This window comes from Xyrauchen texanus, chromosome 37, assembly GCF_025860055.1.
Source record: "Xyrauchen texanus isolate HMW12.3.18 chromosome 37, RBS_HiC_50CHRs, whole genome shotgun sequence".
In the NCBI taxonomy this organism is placed as follows: Eukaryota; Metazoa; Chordata; class Actinopteri; order Cypriniformes; family Catostomidae; genus Xyrauchen; species Xyrauchen texanus.
Window position 1 is genome coordinate 2047354 of NC_068312.1, and position 22103 is coordinate 2069456.

At 37.1% G+C, this 22103-nt stretch overlaps 1 protein-coding gene across 2 annotated transcripts in view; it reads right to left on the reverse strand.

Annotated features, from left to right (window-relative positions):
• The window catches only part of LOC127630936 (intraflagellar transport protein 122 homolog), an 81364-nt gene that overhangs the window by 55540 nt on the left and 3721 nt on the right, over positions 1-22103 (reverse strand). For both annotated transcript variants that reach the window (XM_052108826.1, XM_052108825.1), the window contains exons 5-11: positions 16855-16931; positions 15942-16008; positions 15689-15835; positions 11810-11885; positions 5748-5939; positions 1866-2004; positions 1139-1341 (exon numbers count right to left, since the gene is read on the reverse strand). In XM_052108826.1, the coding sequence (XP_051964786.1) occupies positions 1139-1341; positions 1866-2004; positions 5748-5939; positions 11810-11885; positions 15689-15835; positions 15942-16008; positions 16855-16931 (901 nt within the window). The remainder of the gene's footprint in view (positions 1-1138; positions 1342-1865; positions 2005-5747; positions 5940-11809; positions 11886-15688; positions 15836-15941; positions 16009-16854; positions 16932-22103) is intronic.

Below are 22103 nucleotides of genomic sequence, written 5' to 3' on the forward strand. Positions count from 1 at the left end.
TCTCTCTGACTGTGAATAGCTAAATTGCATCACAGACAAATGGTTTCATATTATTATACATAGAAATAGCTGGCGAGATAAAATAACTTTCTCTTTATAGCAATAAAGAATGTATTTTCTTAATTTCTCCAGTACCGACAGCAGAACCGATAACATCCGAGCTTACCAAAGCCAGTCCTTCAATAGCCTATAGTGCTTTGGTATCTTTTTTTTTACTTATTTATCTGCATTGAGTGACAACCCTCTCAAATATAAGACACAAACAGAACAAATAAAAGTCTCAGATTCACTATCTGTAATTGCAAAATTCTTGCTTACTTATTGTGACATGATAGCAACCCTTCTGCTGTGATAATGCAACTTCAACTACGCTATCAATATCCAAAGTAGCCGAACGTCATGTCAACTATCGCGTTTGTCACGTTTTTTCTTGACGTTGGCAGTAACATATCACAAGTTTTTAATTAAATATAAAGAAGTTATACAAATGTAATCCTTACCGTTTTCTCCAAGGAACTTAGCACTGGATGAGGTCTGCTCACTCTGCTGGAAAATGACTCTAGGGGCAGCGTGCGTCGAACACGTGTTCCACAACAACACTAGGCTGCCTACAGATGCACCTGCCTAATAATCGGCTTGATATGCGTGGATATCGGCCGATGCCGATTATGTAAAAAATTCAAAAAAATCAGCCGATTAATCGGTCGACCTCAAATAACAACCCTACCAGAAAACATATTCACGCATTACAGCAGGTAAACAACTTCACCAAAAAGTTTAAAAACCATGAGGAGAGGGATTTCTCTCCTCTCCGCTGCTGAACAGCTGTTGCACTTGCTTCCCAATTCTCCGACACTTGCGCGAGTCACGCCACAGCCGGACCTTCTTTCTGAGCTCACATACACGCAAGGACGAATAACGTATGCCTACGATTTCGCCCCAAATCCGGCCTGACAGCTCTAAATAAAAATCTCTATTGTAGACTTACCGTAGTGAATTGAGGCCAAACCAAGGCCAAAACTTGGTTTGGAAGACGAGTTTTTGGTGTACTCACTCATTAATAAAATTTTGTTCATTTCTAACAAAAAAAAATCGTACATGGTGTAGATTTAATAAGGTGTTTTGCTGCACTCTTTACCTGACAGAGGATGATGTGTTGTGAGCAGACGACAAGCAAGTTGCACTTGAATTGTCTGCAGATTTTCTCTTTGACTCTGTAATGCATGTCAGAGGAGTCGTCAGAGTAAAGCTCGTAGATAAGAATCTTCTCTGGTAGCTGAATAGCCAGTCTGCTGCGGTAGATGGCGATCTTTTTCACCAGCTCACGGCACTTAATCCGCACTGGGAGGGTAAAGTTGATCAAAATGGGAGAAAATGGAGAGAAAGAAACCTTGATCTCATTACATTATAAAATGCAAGTACAAACACAGATAATGTGTACAGTTGACAACTGGCTCAAACAACCATCTATTTAAAGCATTTAAGTGTTTAAAATTAAATATGTATTTATTTCTTGAAAATTTGAGACTATATAAAAATAATATGCTTGCTAGACTTGCTAATAAATCACTCAGACCAATGAATATGGTGAACATTTTGACCAAATAACTGCTAAGAACCAACTCACAAATTGGGCATCACTACATTCTCCTCTACTGAAGCTCCAACCTATAGAAATTTCCATGCCATTCCCTGATATTTCTAGGTTTTCCATGATCATAGGAACCGATAGAAGTTCCTACGTCTGACTGACAAAACGTGCTGCAGCTTTAATAAACATTTCATTTATTTCAAAGAAGCATATCCAAGTACGATTAGTTTGCATGACTTGAGGCGACAGCGTGAGAGCTATTGGAGATTTTCACCTTTCTGCTCAGTGATGAGGTGCTGTACGATGACATCCGTCATACTGTCCCTGTAGGCATAGCGGTCCTTATATAACCCATGTACAGTGCTGAAGATGATCTGAAAGAATGCTATCGTTCCATCCTGACAACCCAAAACCTGAACAACACAACAACAAGTTAAACAATCACACAGCCTGCTGTCCCATCAAACTACAAAACTGAACTAACAGCTCAAGTCAATCACTATCATACATTAACATATCTATGAAAGTGGTGAAAATGATACAAATAGAAGTGATGCAAACAAAACTACAAGAAGGTGGACACCACAGATCATTTTTGGATCTTCCCGTTTTCCAATGTTTGTGACTGTTTTAGCTGAGATTTTCAGTCCAGACATAATATTCACATCACTGATTAGCTCTCAGTCTCACACATCTTATTGTGTGATTAGGCATGCACTGTAAGATTTAACACTTCTTATCGGTCTTACTATTAATGGAAAACTCCTTTAAATAGAGGCATGTTGCTTCAGTGCTACCACAAAGATTTGGTTATTCATTTAAATGAAGCGCTGGGTGAATCTCATCAAACCTGTCAAGAGCATGCCCAGGGACCCATTTGCCGATAACAATGAATCTTAGCTCTTACGAGCGTTCTCTTCGTGCGGTTATGAACGCTTTTTACTTTTCATGTGCGTTTCCCAAAACTGCACTTAGCATGAGCGTGCAACGATGCACTTTCAGTGCTTCTTAAAGAGTTAAAGTGCAAAGAGTCGCTGTCCTTGTGTGAAGTGCTGAAATGTGACCGTGTAGTATCACTCGTCATTGTTATTGGCATGTAACGTTTTAAATACATGTAATTAACCCTGCTGGGAAATGTATAAAGTTATTGTTTTAATAAATCAAACTACTTAAATACAAATATAAAAAAACTACAGGATATGTTTATATGTTTGATGCAGTTCAATCTATTATTTGTACACCCAATCACTGCTTTGAACATCAAATACACATTTCCAATGTTTCGTTCATCTGTGGGCCGAAGTGTAAGCTGCAGGATCAGTGAAGAATATCCAAAATATAATGAGGTTTATCATGTTGGCAGAAGGCCTATTGCAAGTTCACAACAGGACACTGTGGACATGCACACATATCTGTGGGTAGTTTTATTGATTTAGACCAAATTATTTTGTCTTTCTTTAATTAAATCTTTTAAATGAATATATATATAAAAAAACAAAAAATTAAACCATATAATTATATTTATTATAAGATTATAAAATAGGCCTATATAGACTAACTGATGTAAGCGGACCAGTATAAACATATTCTATTTCAATAAAAATCAACAAAATGTCAAATTAAAGTATCACAACTGCATAAAGTGTAAGAATCTCAACATTGTATAGACTTCACTTGCAGGTGTCTGCATAAGTTTGTGTGCTTGCGATGCTCTTAAGCGCTCTACAATTAGTCCAGAGTACTCGTTGATTTACAACAGTTTTCAAGTACTACTTCAGTTACGATAATAAAACTTCAGCCCGTAATAGTCAGATGATTCGTATGGTCATTTTTATGACCCAATTAGGTTTACAATGCTTTTGTGAAACAAGGCCCAGGCCATATTTCCACCCAAAATCAAAAGAAACATGAAGCCTATTTTAAGGAACAAGTTTTTTTTTTTTGCCTTACTTTCATGCAAATAAAGCCCATTTTTATGCCAAATTCTCATTTCCCTTTGGGATGCACTGACATGAAATATTTAGGCCAATATTGATATTTTGTCACTTTCTCAACTTTTGTCATCAGATCACAGTTTTTGTAGGAATTATTTATTACAAATTTGTACAAAGATAATATACAGTTGTGGCCATAAATATTAGCACCCTTGGTAAAAAAAAAAAAATCTTTATTGTTTATCCTTTTCATCTTTCATTCAACATATTCACAGCAATCTATCATCTAATGGATATCAAAAAAATTATATTTTTGACAATTATATGTGAGACACAATTATTGGCACCCTTTTATTCAATACTTTGTTCAACCTCCCTTTGCATGAGGACAGCTTTAAGACTTCTATAATGCTTAATGAGGTTTAAGAACACATGGCAAGTGATCTGAGATCATTCCTCCAGACAGAAACTCCATTCAGATCCTTCATATTCAGAGGTCCATGTTGGTGGACTCTCCTCTTCAGTGCACCCCACAGGTTTTCTTTGGGGTTCAGGTCAGGGGACTGTGATGGCCATAGCAGAACCTTGATTTTGCGGTCATTGAACCATTTTTGTGTTGATTTTGATGTTTGATTTGGATCACTGTCCTGCTGGAAGATCCAACCAGGGCCCATTGTTAGCTTTCTGGCATAGGCAGCCAGGTTTAGATTTTTTATCTGTTGGTATTTGAGAGTCTGTTATGCCATGTATCTGAATAAGATGTCCAGGACCTCTGGCAGAAAAATATGCCCACGATGTTAAAGATCCTCCACCATATGTAACCATGGACATGAAGCAATTTTCTATATGGCTATCTCTCTCTCGGTGTGCCCCAAACCCATCTCCGGTGTTTACTGCTAAAAAGCTCTATTTTTGTTTTATCTGACCATGGAATTTATCGGTTCCATTTGAAGTTCCAGTAGTGTCTGGCAAACTGAAGATGCTTGGGTTTGTTGTTGGATGAGAGCGGATGCATTTTTATTGAACCTCTCTTAATCAACCTGTGATGTTGGTGACATAGTTTTGGACACTTTCTGACCCCAAGACCCAACTAATTTCAGCAATTCTCCAGCTGTGATCCTTGGAGAATTTTTGGCCACTCGAACCATCCTCCGCGTGGAGACAATATAGACACACATCCTCTTACAGGCCGATCCGTAACATCTCCAGTTGATTGGAACTTCTTAATGATTGCCCTGATATTGGAAATGGGTATTTTCAATGCTTTAGCTAGTTTCTTATAGCCACTTCCTTTTTTGTGAAGCTCAACATCCTTTTGCCACACAACATGCCTGTATTCTTTAGTCTTACCTCATATTTATACCCTGTGAGACAGGAAGTCATGGCTGAACAGTCACTTCAATGAAAGGTTGTATTTTTGTGACTATTTTGAAAGATCAAAAGGATAAACAATAAAGACAACTTTTTCAGAGACTTCTTTGCTCATTTACCAAGGGTGCCAATATTTTTGGCCACAACTGTGTGTGTGTGTGTGTGTGTGTGTGTGTGTGTGTATGATAACATGACCGTTAAAGTGGGAGAAAGGTTACTTGCAGTTCAAAATACAGAAATCACATTCTTCGTATTATGACTGAACATTACAAACACATGTAGTGCATATATGACATGATTTACTTTTATGGATTTCATATATTTTTGTAGGCATTTCTTTATATTACACACAGAGAAAAGTATTATAAACTTTATACAATGCAATAAATGTACAATACATTTTAAGTATCCGCAGGAAAACTGTTGCTTAATTCTCACGATAAGATGTTTAAATACTTAAAGCTGAAGAGTGTCATTTCTGTGGCACCGAATGCAATTGAAAAAATAAACATTAGTTTCCAAACAGCTTTCCAAATACATCCTCATCTTAGTCCCACCCACAACTCACACCATTGGTCGAGTCAATGTTGTTGTCTTGAGAAAATGTATCTATAAATGGCTTATTTATAGTTGTCTTTGCATATTAAGCTGGGATTTTTAGCATTATGAAGAGAATTGGAATGGAAGGTGGGGGTGTTTAATGGTCATGAAAATAATGTCACAATCCAAAGGAAATGTATTGATCTTTATGCAAAACACACATTTTCCCTACGATTGTAGGGTGAAATGTGACCTAGACATGTTTTTGTGAGATTCATCAACTATCCGATGAATAATTCAATAAATCTGACCACATAATTGGAGTCTGGTTTGACGTGGCAGGTCCAGACCCAGGAGTTCTGTTCGCCGATTGTGCCGAGTCGAACACCGTCTTTAGTGTAGAGCGACGCCTGTTTATCAGAGCCGCCCATCACGATGTACTCGCCCTTAGAGAAGAAGCTCACACAGCAGGGGTCAAAGTTCAGCTGCCGGTCCTTCCCTATCTGCAAAAGACAAAAGAACAGCATTCATTCTAGACTGGAGGAAAGAGACAAATATGGTGTAGTCGTTTTAATACTTTTATGACATTTTAAAATGAGTCACTCACAATCTTCAGCACTATTGTTTGAAATAAAACAGCAAACCTTTATTCGCTAGTTCATAAACTTCTTGTACAATTTGTAAAGTTATTAGAAATGCAAACACACTAGGACAATATTACATTAAACAAGTAATGATTCGATCGGATTTAGGAGCACTTAAACTGCATGTAGCCTGCCAAAAACACTAAAAGAACAAACATACTACTAAAAGATGACAAAGCATCCTGTAACCCACAGCAGCCAGACCAGTGTGTTCTTTTAGCACATTAAAAGACATAAGCCTGTGAAATGTTTTCTATGTGATGCCATGTAAAGTCCAGTCACCATCTGAAATCCTGGACAGTGTCATAAATCATGTGATATTCCACTGCCAAAAAACAATCAGCTAGTCTCCTACACGCCCTTACACTTTTTTTAGTAAAAGCAGAATTTGTCATCATTTACTCACTCTCATGTCATTTTAGACTTTTGGCGATTTTAGAAGAATATTTCAGCTCAGTAGGTCCATACAATGCAAGTGATTGGTGACCAAAACTTGAAAGCTCCAAAAAGCACATAAAGGCAGCATAAAAGTTATCCATATGAATCAATTGGATTAATCCATGTCTTCAGAAGGGATATGATAGGTGTGGGTGAGAAGCGGATTCATAATTAAGTCAATTTGTACTATAAATCTCCATGTTCACTCTCACATTCTTCTTTTGTTTTTTGGCAATTCACATTTTTGTGCATACAGCAACTGGGCAAATAGGAGAATTAATAGTAAAAAGGAATTATATATTGATTGTTTCCTCTCCCACATCTATCATATCACTTCAGAAGGCATGGCTTAAACCACTGGATCTTACGGATTACTTTTATGCTCCTTGTATGTGCTTTTAGAGCTTCAAAGTACTTCTCCAGTACCATTCACTTGCATTGTATGGACCTACAGAGCTGAAATATTCTTCTAAAAATCTTTTGTGTTCTGCAGAAGAATGTCATACACATCTGGGATGGCATGAGACCCAGCAACCCCCTTTTAAAGTGTTTATGAGAAAATAAAGGGATCATTAATAAACAAAATATTTATATATTTATATGTAATGAATTGGAAATACACTGGCGACCTGTCCAGGGTGTCCCCCGCCTTTCGCCCAATGTTAGCTGGGATAGGCTCCAGCCCCCCGCGACCCTGTACACAGGATAAGCGGTTGACGATGGATGGATGGATGGATGGAATTGGAAATACATTAAGACTTACACTTAAGAACTATAAAAGCCTAATAAAACATTTATTAATGATCTATTTCTCTGAAAAGTTTGCCATGAGATAACCATCTCCACAGCAACTCCAAATCACCGAGCCTCAAAACATCATTTGGGTTTTGAACGCCACGATGGCAAGTAAATGATGGCAGAATTTAAATCTTTGGGTGAACTATCCTGTTAAACTGTGTTTTCAGAAACATGAGAGGGTTCAGTGCGAGTGAAAATATTTTTCAAGTGTGAGTGAGACAGAACAAGCTGAAAACATGATGATAAAGGGCAAAACAGAGGCAGAATGAGAAAGCAAGCAGAGAGATCATGTGTCATATTTCAGCCTCTTACATCAAAGCCTGTGCAGTTCTTTCCTAAATGGTCCACATTGTGTTGTCTACAGATGTCAGACCTCTACAACGCATGTTCACTCACACAGAGCATGTGTTTCCTCACCGATGAGGCCCTTAAATACCTCCACTGTTCTGGACAACAGCAGTTTTAATAACATCAATTTTATATTATTTCTCATGTTCTTGTTCAGAAAACAAGTGGTGAAAGTTGGCTTTTTAAAAAAATTCACTTAGTCAGTGTTATGAAAATGTATTCCACACAACCCTCTACGGTCATGTTGATGTCAGACTTTTGATGTCATGCAAGCGTAATGCCACTAAAAACATATCAAGCAAACTGAGAATGGGGGCCTCATATACATGACTTCAGCAATAGAGTATACTGTACATTTTATATTTCACCTTATCATTTTAATCACAAATTTCACATTCTATCAATTTATATGATGTCATGAAATTGCATTTTCAATAATGATACAAGCATTTGTCACCCGTACATCACAGCACTTGAGATGTATTGAGTCAAATGTGTGCCACGATTCTGCTAACACAAAATTATACTTTGAGTGCGCAAAAATGTATTTGGCACGTGCGTGATCTCGGTTTTGTAAAGCAATTTTTCTTGCAAAGATGAATTCACTTTGAGCCATTCAGAGATGAGGTGGTACATTTTGATTGGCTAGCTTGACCACAGATCATACTGCTAATACAAACAAGATGAAGAGGAGAAGGGGATAGTTTGTTTTCAAGAAAGGAAATGTGTAACACACTATGACCACGTGAAAGCAGGTCTTTTGTTGACTTAAAATGTATTTGTTTAACATTTATGATATATAATTTTTAGTCTGTACACTGCCAATAGGCTTACTAGCTAGCTATATCTGGATATTTCTCTTAGTTTGGTCTTTATTAGTATTTGGTCATCTAGGTTACCAAGTTACGTAGCTACTAGCTTGGCCATGTCAACTACCACTTTCATCTGCAATTATATTCATTTAATCTCTCCCATGTGTAACTCTCCCAAGTGTAACTTAATAGTGTAGTTTTGGGGAACTTAATTTGACTTCTATCCACAGGATATTCTGAGAGAGCAGTTTATTCAAATAAATGTAGCCAGATTAAAGTCTTCTTTAGCGTGTCCTCTCCTATATTTCAATAGCTGTGGGGTGTTGTAGAAATGTTGATACTCATTGATCAGTAATAGTCATTGCAAGGGAATGCCCCTGTGTCTGAGGAATACAGAGGGGGAGGATCCGCTTCTGTCATAGACCTTGGGATAAAAGAGTATAAAAAACAAGTCAGCCCTTCCCCTCCTTGTCTCACTCACGGCACAGATTAACTCCTGTGTAATGACCGGGTCCTTCTTGTAAGAATAAATCATTTTAAAAGACTGTTTGAGTCAGAGTGTCTCTTACGCAGTGATAATGGTTGGTTAATAATTTTTTTGCCACAACAGGGGTCTCTTGTAATGTTCAGTATGCTGTTTTTATGAAGTTTATGAATTCTACCACAACCCTTCTGGAAAAATGTATTAAATGGCATAATTTGGGGAAAATTAAAATTTACAGTTTAATTAACCTCAATTGTTTGAGACTGCAAAATGTAAAAAGTTAAATAAAAAAAAAAATAAGACATATAAGACAGTGTGTCTATAATCCATGGGGTAATTAGATTTTGTAATAACTGCATACATTATATAAATTGTGTACTGAACTTGGAGCATTGTGCCTGTAGTCTCTTCTGCCTCATTTACACGGAGATGATCATGGATGCTGTAACTACCTCAAATGTCCAATCACAGAGCGCTTGTAAGTAGCTTTTTACAGCCAATCCTGACGTAGGAGGCGGGACTTGTTGGAACACGGGTGTAAAAAGCAAACGAGTAGTCTTAAGTTCTGAGCATACACAGAGGGAATATGAGGAGAGAAAATGAGTGAGATTTGCACATGCAAAAAATTTATTAATCTTTGCAAGAAGATACATTGAGTTCAAGCGCATACAAAATAACTGTGTGCACTCAAAATATCATCTTGCATGTACAGAGCATTTTGTGTGCTCAAAATATCATTTTGCACGCTCAAAATATAATTTTGAGCATGCAGAATTTTGGCATATATATAACTCCATAGAAACATGGTTCATCTTGATGCGCTCTCAAGAGAGCTGCTCTGGGTGACATCCGTGGTGTGGTTCCAGATGCTCGGAGTTAAATGAGACACAGCATGCAGGAAAAGATGAGGTTGAATCCAGCCTTTTTTTTATCCCCTTTTCTGCCAATTTGTAATGCCCAATTCCCACTACTTTGTAGGTCCTCCTGGTGGTGCGGTTACTCACCTTAATCCGGGTAGCGTAGGACGAGTCTCAGTTGCTTCCGCTTCTGAGACCGTCAATCCACGCATCTCATCATGTGACTCATTGTGCATGACACAACGGAGACTCAAAGCAAGTGGAGGCTCATACTACTCTCCACGATCCACACACAACTCACCACACGCCCCATTGAGAGCGAGAACCACTAATCACCACCACGAGGAGTTTACCCCATGTGACTCTACCCTCCCTAGCAACCGGACCAATTTGTTTGCTCAGGAGGCCTGGCTGCAGTCACTCAGCACACCCTGGATTCGAACTCACGACTCCAGGTGTGATAGTCAACGTCAATACTCGCTGAGCTACACAGGCCCCTTGAATCCAGCTTCTTTTTATTCAGTAAAAGGATCTCAGAGCTTCAACATGACTCAATCGCTGGCAAGTGAAATGTTAATATTTACTCAACGGTTGCTAAAAGACATACTTAAGTTGCGTAGCGTGAAATGTACTCACATACCGCATACAAGTGATTTACTCGCCGGGCTGTAAAACGGGTCACATCCGGGGATTAAGACATATCGAACCAATCATCCGGGTATTTCAAGTCATCTTTCCTGCATCTCTAATCACTGTGCAAACTCAAATGAATGTTTCCTGAGCATTTATTTAATTATTTGGGAAGTAGTCTTGGAATAAGCTGGATAATGAGTCAGAGAGACATCAATTACTATATAAACACCAGTAGAACTCCGACGCAAACCGGAGGTGGATTTCAACTGTTCAGCAATACATTTCTTCTCACATAAATGACACAATTTCAGCGCAAATCAATATTTTATGTCCATGTATTTATTTAGATAGTAGCCATGTAATAAGCAGAATAATGTACAGTCAGCCGGTTGTTTTTGCAAAATAAACTGCTTTGTCTGGGTCCTGATCAACCTGTTGCGTTTGTGATAACATCCAGCTGACTGTACATGATCCCTTACTTAACACACATACTTGTCGGATAAGCATCAGTTTCTCTTGTTTACCTTCGCACCATTAAAGCAGATTCTTGTCCGTTGCTAGTCATGAATCCAACAAGAACCGAATACAAACAGAGTAGAATTCAATAAGAATCTAAATATTGCAAGTATTGCCACACATGTCTTTCAAAACACAGATGCCATCATCATCTTCTCTCATCCAACAACTCAACGACACACATCCACAGCACCCCCAGTGAACTCAAATGTTACCATGTGATTTGGTAAGAGATTCAGAGGGAATATACAGTGTAATTCAGCACTGCTCAAGGCAATCAAACGCACAAAGGATAATCTGTGCGATATTCAATTAGCATTTTTAATACTCGACTCACTGGTGCAGAACGAGTACTCGATTACTCGTGTACATCCTTATTATAAAACCATGTTGAAGAGCAATCATTTTATATAATTTTGTTGTTCACAAGCCTCAAGTTTGATTTTTTACATAACATTAAATCAATTAGCAGATGCTTTTATCACGGCAGCTGTTCAGAAATCCTACTGATTAAGATATGACAACCATGAGCTCATTAACATACGACCCATCCTGATTAACAGCAGTGCACTGATGTAAGCCAATCATAACGGAGGTCATTTACATTTAGAAAAATTAAAGGTACAGCAAAAAAAAAAAAAAGTTTGGAAAAAATGGTCATGAAGAAATAAAATATTTATTTAACTAGACTGAAATTTTCAACTAAAATCTCTGCACTTAAGTTTTTAGCCATTATTAAATGCCTAATATTTGTATGAAATGACAAGCTGACATGAAATTTGTATTTATCCAATGTAAGAAACAACATGTATGTTTTTGTTTTTTCCCCAAGTACACACTGACCTGTTTTCCACTGAGCTGGTAGAAAGAAAGCTTCTGTCCCCAATCAGCCACTGCCAAAATATCATTGTGCTCATCCCTGAAACACACACACACACACACACACACACACACACACACTCTCTCTTGATTTTATCGTTTGGTCCAGCAAAGTTTGGAAGTGAGTGCCAAATTTAAACGCAGGAGTGAATCCTGTTATTTTATTGTTCAATATGTGTATCGAATACAGGAGAAACTCTGGAAATTGCAAGGATTGACAGCATTACCCGTACCAATGTTTAACTGTAAACAAGATATAGTTGAAGTCAAAAGTTTACATACACCTTTAGCCAAATAGATTTAAACTCATTCATTCACAATTCCTGACATTTAATCGTAAAAAACATTCTCTGTCTTAGGTCAGTTAGGATCACTACTTTATTTTAAGAATGTGAAATGTCAGAATAATAGTAGAGAATGATTTATTGCAGCTTTTATTTCTTTCATCACATTCCCAGAGGGTCAGAAGTTTACATACACTTTGTTAGTATTTGGTAGCATTGCCTTTAAACTGTTTAACTTGGGTCAAATGTTTTGGGTATCCTTCCACAAGCTTCTCACAATAAGTTGCTGGAATTTTGGCCCATTCCTCCAGACAGAACTGATGTAACTGACACACACTTTTTCAGTTCTGCCCACAAACTTTCTATCAGATTGAGGACAGGACTTTGTGATGGTCTCTTCAATACCTTGACTTTTTTGTCCTTAAGCCATTTTGCCACAACTTTGGAGGTATGCTTGAGGTCATTGTCCATTTGGAAGACCCATTTGTGATCTAGCTTTAACTTCCTGGCTGATGTTTTGAGATGTTGCTTCAATATATCCATAAAAGTTTCCTTCCTCATGATGTCATCTATTTTGTGAAGTGCACCAGTCCCTCCTGCAGCAAAGCACCCCCAGAACATGATGCTGCACCCCCATGCTTCACTGTTGGGACGGTGTTCTTCACCTTGCAAGCCTCAAACCTTTTTCCTCCAAACATAATGATGGTCATTATGATGATTTTGTTTCATTAGACCAGAGGACATTTTACCAAAAAGTAAGGTCTTTGTCCCCATGTGCATTTGCAAACTGTAGTCTGGCTTTTTTAATGGTGGTTTTGGAGCAGTGGTTTCTTCCTGGCTGAGCAGCCTTTCAGGTTATGTCGATATAGGACTAATTTTACTGTGGATATAGATACTTGTCTACCCGTTTCCTCCAGCATCTTCACAAGGTCCTGTGCTGTTGTTCTGAGACTGATTTGCACTTTTTGCACCAAACTACGTTCATCTCTAGTAGACAGAATGAGTCTCCTTCCTGAGCGGTATGATGACTGTGTGGTCCCATGGTGTTTATACTTTTGTACTATTGTTTGTACAGCTGAATGTGGTACCTTCAGGTGTTTGGAAATCGCTCCCAAAGGATGAGCCAGACTTGTGGAGGTCCACAATTTATTTCTGAGGTCTTGGCTGATTTCTTTTGATTTTCCCATGATGTCAAGCAAAAAGGCACGGAGTTTGAAGGTAGGCCTAAAAATACATCCACAGGTACAGATTCAATTCAGTACACCTATCAGAAGCTAATTGGCTAATTGTCTAAAGGATTGACATTATTTTCTGGATTTTTCCAAGCTGCCTAAAGACAAAATTAACTTTGTCTTTTCGTATGTAAACTTCTGATCCACTGGAATTGTGATCTAGTCAATTAAAAATCTGTCTAATCAATTGTTGGAAAAATCGTGTCATGCACAAAGTAAAGAACTGCAAATATCCAGTTTTCCTGAGCAATCACTGTGTGGAACCATGATGATTCTAATTGCCTATTTTTTGTTTCTAGTAAATAACTAGCCAAAACTATAGTTTGCTAAGATTAAATCTGTGGAGTGGTTAAAAAAATAAAAAAGTTTTAATGACTTCAACCTAAGTGTATGTAAACTTCTGACGTCAACTGTACATGCATGAAAACGGTTTCACCCAATAGCCATTTTAAAACCATTTGCCATCAAAAGAGAGTGACGACTAGTTGTTCAGTTTGGTTCTGGACACACTACAGATTTAATATAAATGTGGTTGACACAACTTGAATTTATTGGTAGTGAACTTGGTTGTAAAAATTAACTAAAAATAATAGAATTTTGTTTCTTCTGTGTGTATGCGGTTGTAATGGTCTTCTGGGCAGTTGTTTGCTGGCCCAAGTCAAAAGAGCACAAGTCTCTCTGATATTCTGCTCTCCAGATATGGCTCGGGACCCTCTTTCAATGCAAGTCTATGGGCCTTTTTTATCACCCTGTTAAATCACCTGCCAAGTGCAAGTCTTGTCACTTAGAAAAGTAATAACACTTCTCATCAAGCTGTACAATTTGTGGTTTCATTCATGTCTGTAGCACAAACACTGCAGGTCTGTTAATTTCTCACCCTCAACACTAGCAATAGTAATTGTGATGTTTGACTAGAAAACACTACAAATGACGCACTTCTAGAGTAAGTTTCTACCTATGTTACTACTTAATAGATGTATCTGCACAGCAGCATCACATCCATGTTTCACTACTGAAGCACTTCAGGTGTCAGTGTGCAGAACTGGACAAGAATTACAAGTGCAACAGCTCCTCCTCGTGTTTCATGAACAAACTGCACCCCTCCAGTGAATTTACTGCAGCACTGCAAACTCCCAGGAGCTTGAGTAATCCTACAACCCCAATTTCAAAAAGTTGGGACAGTATGAAAAATGCTAATAAAAACAAAAAAGGAGTGATTTGTAAATTATATTCACATTGTGCTATATTGAAAACAATACAACTACACATGATGATGTTTTACCCTGTGAATTTCATTGTTTGTTCTTATGTACAGTAATTTCAAAGCAGATGATTGTAACATGCTCCAAAATGTCTGGTGAATCTTTTTTCACCAGAATTCACAGATATCCAATGTTCCATGATTCGACTGTTTTCAATTTCCGGTCACCAGTGTTTTCACTCCCCTCTGTGTATATTCTTAATGTGTAATGTGATGTTTAAAGGTACTACATTTATAAAAATGGTCAAAAAACATGTGGCTCTATAGTCCCGATACTTCAGAGTCGAGATGACAGTTGGCATGAAGTGATGGCCCGAGCTTAGTTACACTGATATCATTAACTACTTTGAATTATGACAGAAATACAATTTTACAGCAACAAAAACTTAAATGGTCATTGTTCTCCATCTGGATAGCTCGTTTAATCGTTCTTACATTGTGTCTCGAGACCAGAAACAAAAAAACAGGCATTAGAATCATCATGGTGCCGCACAATGGTTGCTCAGGAAACGGTTGATATTTGCAGTTCTTCACTTTTTGGGAACTTTCAGCACTGTGAATGTCTAGATTAAAGTACAGTCCAGCTTTACTTTAGCCATTTTTCACACTCTCACTAGTTTATTTCATTGGTCTATAAACAATGCCAATGCGTTTACGTCACACACACTTACTACTGCATGCTTTAGAGTAAAGAAAAAACTTTAAGATTGATATTTTTCACACCAAAAGCAATCGTGTCACTTTAGAAGACCTTACTTTAAAAGAGTCGTGTGGATGGTGTTTATGCTGACTGTCTGTGATTTTTGGAGTTTCAAAAGAAAAATCTTCATTCACTTGCATTTTAAGGACCTGCTGAGATATTTTTCTATTTTTATAGAAAGTAAGTCATACACATCTGGGATATCATGAGGGTCAGTAAATAATGAGACAATTTTAATTTTTGGGTGTACTATCACTTGAAGTCACATTTAAAATATAAATATATAAATGTAATTGAATATGCTGAACTCTACCTGTGGTTCCTCTGTTAAAACACATGTGTGAACTTGAGCTGCTCTAATCTTACTTGGAAGGGTTCCAGGAGATGGACCAGATGGGTGAGGAAGAGCCGCCCGGCCGCTCAATCTTTACTTTCTCCTCTCCATTCTTGTTCCTGATGCTGACCACCCCGTTCATCATGCCCAGAGCCAAATACTGCCCATCATTAGTCCAGCTGACATCACAATACAAGAATGCACATGAGAAAACAATGAAAGTGTAACGGTGATGATGATTATGATGATGCTGCTGCTGAACGCTGTGAGATGATCAGCACTCACCCGCAGCATGTGATCTTATTGCTCACTTTATGTTTGGAGACAGACTTCTGCTCTGGAGACCACAGACCTGCATGTGTCATTCCGGAATATCAGTATACAGTGTGTCTACTTTCAGCTTTGATGCAAGACAGAATATGAGATATGAAGAATTCTCTGTACTTGTTGATTCAAGGTACTTTGGCCCATTCCTCTTAAACAATCATGGCTATTATTAAATAAAAAAAACTGTTTGCTTAAGCATGACCAAAACAAATGCAACTTCTTGATAATTCTTGTGAATAAAATCAAGTCCCACACTACTTGTCGAATATCTTGTTTCAGGCTGAAACACCTCACATTATGGAAGTTAAATAGGAGTTTCATGTTACATTTAAACAACAACTTCATACTAGGGATGCAACAATACAAATTTTGGTCTCCCAATCTGATTCTGATACCTGAACTTTCAGTATCAGGCGATATGGATCCCGATCCAATACCAGTGCTGTTGTTTTTATTAATCGGATAAGAATATCAAAACCTCACTTTGTGGAAGTGATTAGAATAATCTTTTAATGTGTCAAGAAACACAAACCTCTAACTACACATTATTTCTTTATGAAATATTAACAAAACAAATAACAATTACATGAAAATGTGTGGCCTATTAAGAAAATCTTTATTGTTAACTAGTCTACTGGATAATTTACTTTGTAAACACATTCTTTTGCGATTCACAAAACTATCAAAGATCTTCTAGAGAGTCATATGGACTACCTTAATGGTGCTTTTATGGTTATTTTATGGAATTTGTCATTATAGATAGGGCTCGTTGGACCAATTTCCGATCTGGTTTAAAATGTCAGTATCGGAGCCAATACAGATCCAGGTATCGGATCATCGCTACTTCATAACCACATAGTAACACACTCACCAAAGTCTCCAGAGGAGCATGAAGCCAGCTGGTGTGTGACGGGGTTGTAAGCGACACACTGGATTGAATCATTGTGACTGAAAGACACAATTCACACATTTACATACAACTGCAAATATCATAAAAAGCAAAACTGTAATATATATACACACACACACACACACACACACACACACACACACACACGCACACACACACGCACGCACGCGCGCGCACGCGCATCCAAAAGTTTGGAATAATATACAGATTTTACTGTTGGTACTTTAATTCACCAAAGTGACATTCAGCTGATCACAAAGTATAGTCAGGACATTACTGATGTAAAAAACAGCACCATCACTATTTGAAAAAAGTCATTTTGATCAATTGACTCCAACACCTTATCATTGAGTAATCATGCGGTACTAGAAAATCACTTACCATTATATCAAAGACAGTTGAAAGATATTTGATTCATTAAATGAAGCTTAACTCTGGGGTCTGAGGATGTTTTGGGCCCTGGAGAAGTTTTGACATTTGTGCTTTTTCAGTTGCTTAAGAACATATTAATAGCTAAAGTCTGATAACACTGTATTCAGCACAAACTGGGCTACAATAATATGTGAGCAACATGTGTGTACATGTTGTTAATGTTTATGCGTGTTTTTTTAGTTAGTCATTGAAATAAGGCCATATAACACATACTAAACATTTGTCCACAAGACTTTTGAGAACTGGATCTTGTAGCCGAGAGTTTTTGCTACAAAATGATGTGAAAACCATCCTGATCACTCATTCATACAAAACAATATAGTAATTTAACTTTTGTAAGACACTTTTAGTGTTAGAATATTGAGGTAATTCACACCAATAGGAGACAAAGACCCTCCCCTGGACCTATGAATGAGGAATGTGACAGAAAGACTTAAATGATCAAAATCAAGTTTTAAGTTAAAAGAAGTAATCTGACTATACATGTTCTTTACATAATGACTTTATTTAATTTTAGACCTACACTACCATTAAAATAAGTCTCTTCTGCTCACCAAGACTGCATTTATTTGATCCAAAATACAGTAAAAACAGAGATATTCTGAACTCTTTAAAAGAACAGTTTTCTATTTGAATATATTGTAAAATGCAATTTGTGATCAAAGCTGAATTTTCAGCATCATTACTGCAGTCTTCAGTGTCACATGATCCTTCAGAAATCATTATAATATGCTGATTTTCTAATATGGGCATATTTAAAGTGTATTTTACCCATTTAACCTGAACACATATTTGCAAGCACAAGCTTTGTTGATGATAATGAGGCAGCATAAACACTAGTTAAAATATAATCTAAACATTCATATTATTTTTATATCATATTTATATCATAAGGCATACAATTTAAATACCTGCTTTAGCCGAAACTTAAATTAACATTGAAACTACATTTAAATGTAACTAAAACTTGCTTATCAGGAGTCATATTTCAAATTTCAATACTCTGAATCCTGGCTGGCAAGTCTGGAAACAGTCCCACTAGTAATGTACTGTACATGTTTATATAAAATAGCATGTCAACTAATGAAAATTAAAGGACTAACTCATTCGAAATTGTATCCTCGGCTGGATCAAGTCTTTTCAAAATACAAATGTTCATCTGAGTCCCGCTCATATTCTGAGGAAAATGTTAACTCTTCCTTACTATCCAGGAGTTTTCTCACTTGTGTATCGTGCTGTCTTTGAAACGTGCAGAAAAGTGAATAAACGTTGTTTTTAAGGCACAGTCGGGGGCGTGTACATTTGCATTGATCGTCTCAGCACATTACTATATGAATGGCGCGCTCTGCTGGTGGGTGGGATCACATTAGAGATAATTTGCTGAGCCAGGAGAAACTGTACATCGCTTTGTTTCATACAGATTACATTGCAGGAGAATATTTGTTTTAAATTTGAATTGTTTTATTTAAAAGTAGACATTTTAAGCTTTCTTTAGACATATGTTTCATGTTTGTGTGATAAGTATTCGCAGAGTTTCAGTTCATTTTTGTGACGTGTTTCAGATAAATGCTTGTGAACCCAGAGACTGCTGAAAGCTCACCCTTTTTATTTTCTTTATTTTACAAAAGCACAAGATTTTGTTGTTATTGTGAGTGTACAAAAATAAAAGTAGACCCTTTATAGTCTCTAATGAGGTCTTACACTTATCTGTATACCCAAAAAATGACGGAGTATTTTATGTTGTTTCTGCTGTAATGACGAAACAAATCCAGCAGGATGCGCCGGCGCATCCGTCGACCCCAGAGGGTTAACACTGTCTTTGTGGTTTTTTTTTTGAGTTGCAACATTATACAATAGACTGGCATGTCTTAAGATCAATATTAGGTCAAAAATGGCAAAAAAGAAACAGCTTTCTCCAGAAACTTGTCAGTCAATCATTGTTATGAGGAATGAAGACTATACAATGCTTGATATTGCCTAAAAACTGAAGATTTCATACAAAGGTGACAAAGGACACCTGGCTCTAACAAGAACAGAAAGAGATGTGGAAGATGTACAACTAAACAAGAGGATAAGTACATCAGAGTCTCTAGTTTGAGAAATAGACGCCTCACATGTCCTCCGCTGACAGCTTCATTGAATTCTACCCGCTCAACACCAGTTTCATGTACAACAGTAAAGAGAAGACTCAGGGGTGCAGGCCTTATGGGAAGAATTGCAAAGAAAAAAACACTTTTGAAACAGAAAAACAAATAGAAAAGGTTCAAGTGGGCAAAGAAACACAGACATTGGACAATATATAATTGTAAAAGAGTGTTATGAATCTTAACCCCATTGAGCTTTTGTGGGATCAGCTAGAATGTAAGGTGCGTGAGAAGTGCCCGACAAGACAGACAAATCTATTACAAGTGCTACAGGAAGTGTGTGGTGAAAGGTCACCTGAGTATCTGGACAAACTGACAGCTAGAATAACAAGGATCTGCAAAGTTGTCATTGCTGCATGTGGAGGATTTTTTATGAGAACTCTTTGAAGTAGTTTAAATTAAATTGTAATAGTAATTTTTCACGTTATTAATGTCCTGACTATACATGTGATCAGTTGAATGCCACTTGGTGAATAAAGTACCAATTTCTTTCCATAAGAGCAAAATCGTTACATTATTCCAAACTTTTGGCTGCCAATGTATACAGTATATACTATATATACACAGAATATTGTAAACAATTTACTTAGAAATATAAAAAGTGGGGGAACATCATGAAACCTTTCAAGAAATTGTCTGCACTATATATTTTAGCTTTTAATCAAGAAATAAGAAATAATATTTTGTTTTAATTTTTTTTAACCAATTGTTTTTAAGAAATCATTACATTTTGAAAGAAAATTTGCCCTTAAGTGATCTTTGTGGGAAAAATAATCCAGAGATTTATGCGTGCACACAAGAGACTTTCCCACATATGTGTGAGTGCGTGTATTTAAAAAAGTCTCGTACATTTTATCCAACAGTCACACTAGGAAAAGCAATTCCTGTTCAATTACAGGGGGTTCTGGGCAGCTTAGCAAGTAAAGATGCTGACTACCACACCTGGAATCACAAGTTTGAATCCAGGGTGTGCTCAGGCTTCCTAAGCAACCAAATTGGCCCGGTTGCTAGGGAGGGTAGAGTCACATGGGTGCTATGTCTCCGCGGTAACCCGCTCAAGCCATATGATAAGATGCACTGATTGACGTTCTCAGATGCAGAGGTAACTGAGATTCGTCATCCTACACCCAGATTGGGGAGTCACTACACCGCCACAAGGACTTGGAGCGCATTGGGAATTCCAATGAAAAAAACAAATGTAGCCTACTGTAATGCAGCAAACACATGGTCAGATCTAAGTAGCCATGTTTGTTAACATTGTCAGATGATGCCAGCAGTAAATTGTGTCACTGACTAATAAAATGACAGATTTTGTTTTAAATAAATTAATGTTTTCACATTGCATTTGACAATTATTAAACAGCTTACATATCAGTGTATAATGTATACAGAGTTTAGGTTTTGTATTTTGTCAATTGTCATTTCATGCAGTTAATTTATCGTCTCGTTTTGGTTTAATGCAGGAGAGTCCAAATGGGGAGCAGCTTCATCCAATAGAATGATGTGTTTGTTATAGGACTGGTTTCGGGTTAGTTTACTTTGCTGACGAATTCATTCTTGATAAAATATCCCAATACCATGCATCGTAGGCTACAACTGACTGAGTAGAGTTGCCATTGTGCCACACAGACTTTATTAAACGTGCACAGAGCAGAGTACACTCTCCTAGAATGTCTTTTGCAACGCTAGGAAGTTTAATTAATTGTAATTATTTGGTTCGTTCTGCTGTTTCATTGACTTTTCTGCACCATCTGAGAGTTAGGACATAAGAGAAAGCATTCAAAACACTCGTGCATCTCTGCTTGTACTGCTTGAGCTCAACTCGCACTTGCTTAACCAAATAAAAGGGAGCGCAATCATTTTGATCAAATACATTTTTTATTTGTGACACAAGTAACAACAAAACAGAAACTATGACTGAATTACTGATAAATAAACAGTAATTCTTTGAATCACGTCACAGCAGGAAAATGTTATTTATTCTGATTACTGTTATGAATCACACCCAAAACTGCTCGTGCTTTGCAGTAAAATCCAACGGCATTGAAAGTTACAAGCTCTTATCCAGTATAATATCTGTTACATTGATTTCACTTTTCCATAAAGGGGGAATTATTGGCCACCGGATTTAATTTTCAGGGGCATTTTATTTATTTTCTAAATAAATAAAAATGTTCTATGTCATTCTTTTATTCTGTATCAAAACATATTTTGTGATAATGCTACTGTTAAAGTCCATTTTTAAGAACGATCTCAGATGGTAAAAATAAAAAATAGAAATCAGGGCATTTTTTACCCCAACATTTTTAAACTAGGGTATTTTTTGTCACTTTTGGTGCCATTTTTACACCCATTTTTTTTTTATTATTATTATTATTATTATTATTATTATTATTACGACAATGCAGCCTGCGACACCTTATTTCTCTTTGGATCTGACCCCAGTAGAAAAGGTTTGGACACCCCTGGTTTAATGCATTTTTTTTTTACCTCAGGTTTATCATAAGTACTCATAAATGGGCACCATAAAATGTATGCAAGTGTAGCCTATTATCCTTTTTGGCCAAGTAGAAAATGTATCTCTATCAATTTATGCACACCCATGCACTTGCGTTCTCCTTGAGATTATTACTG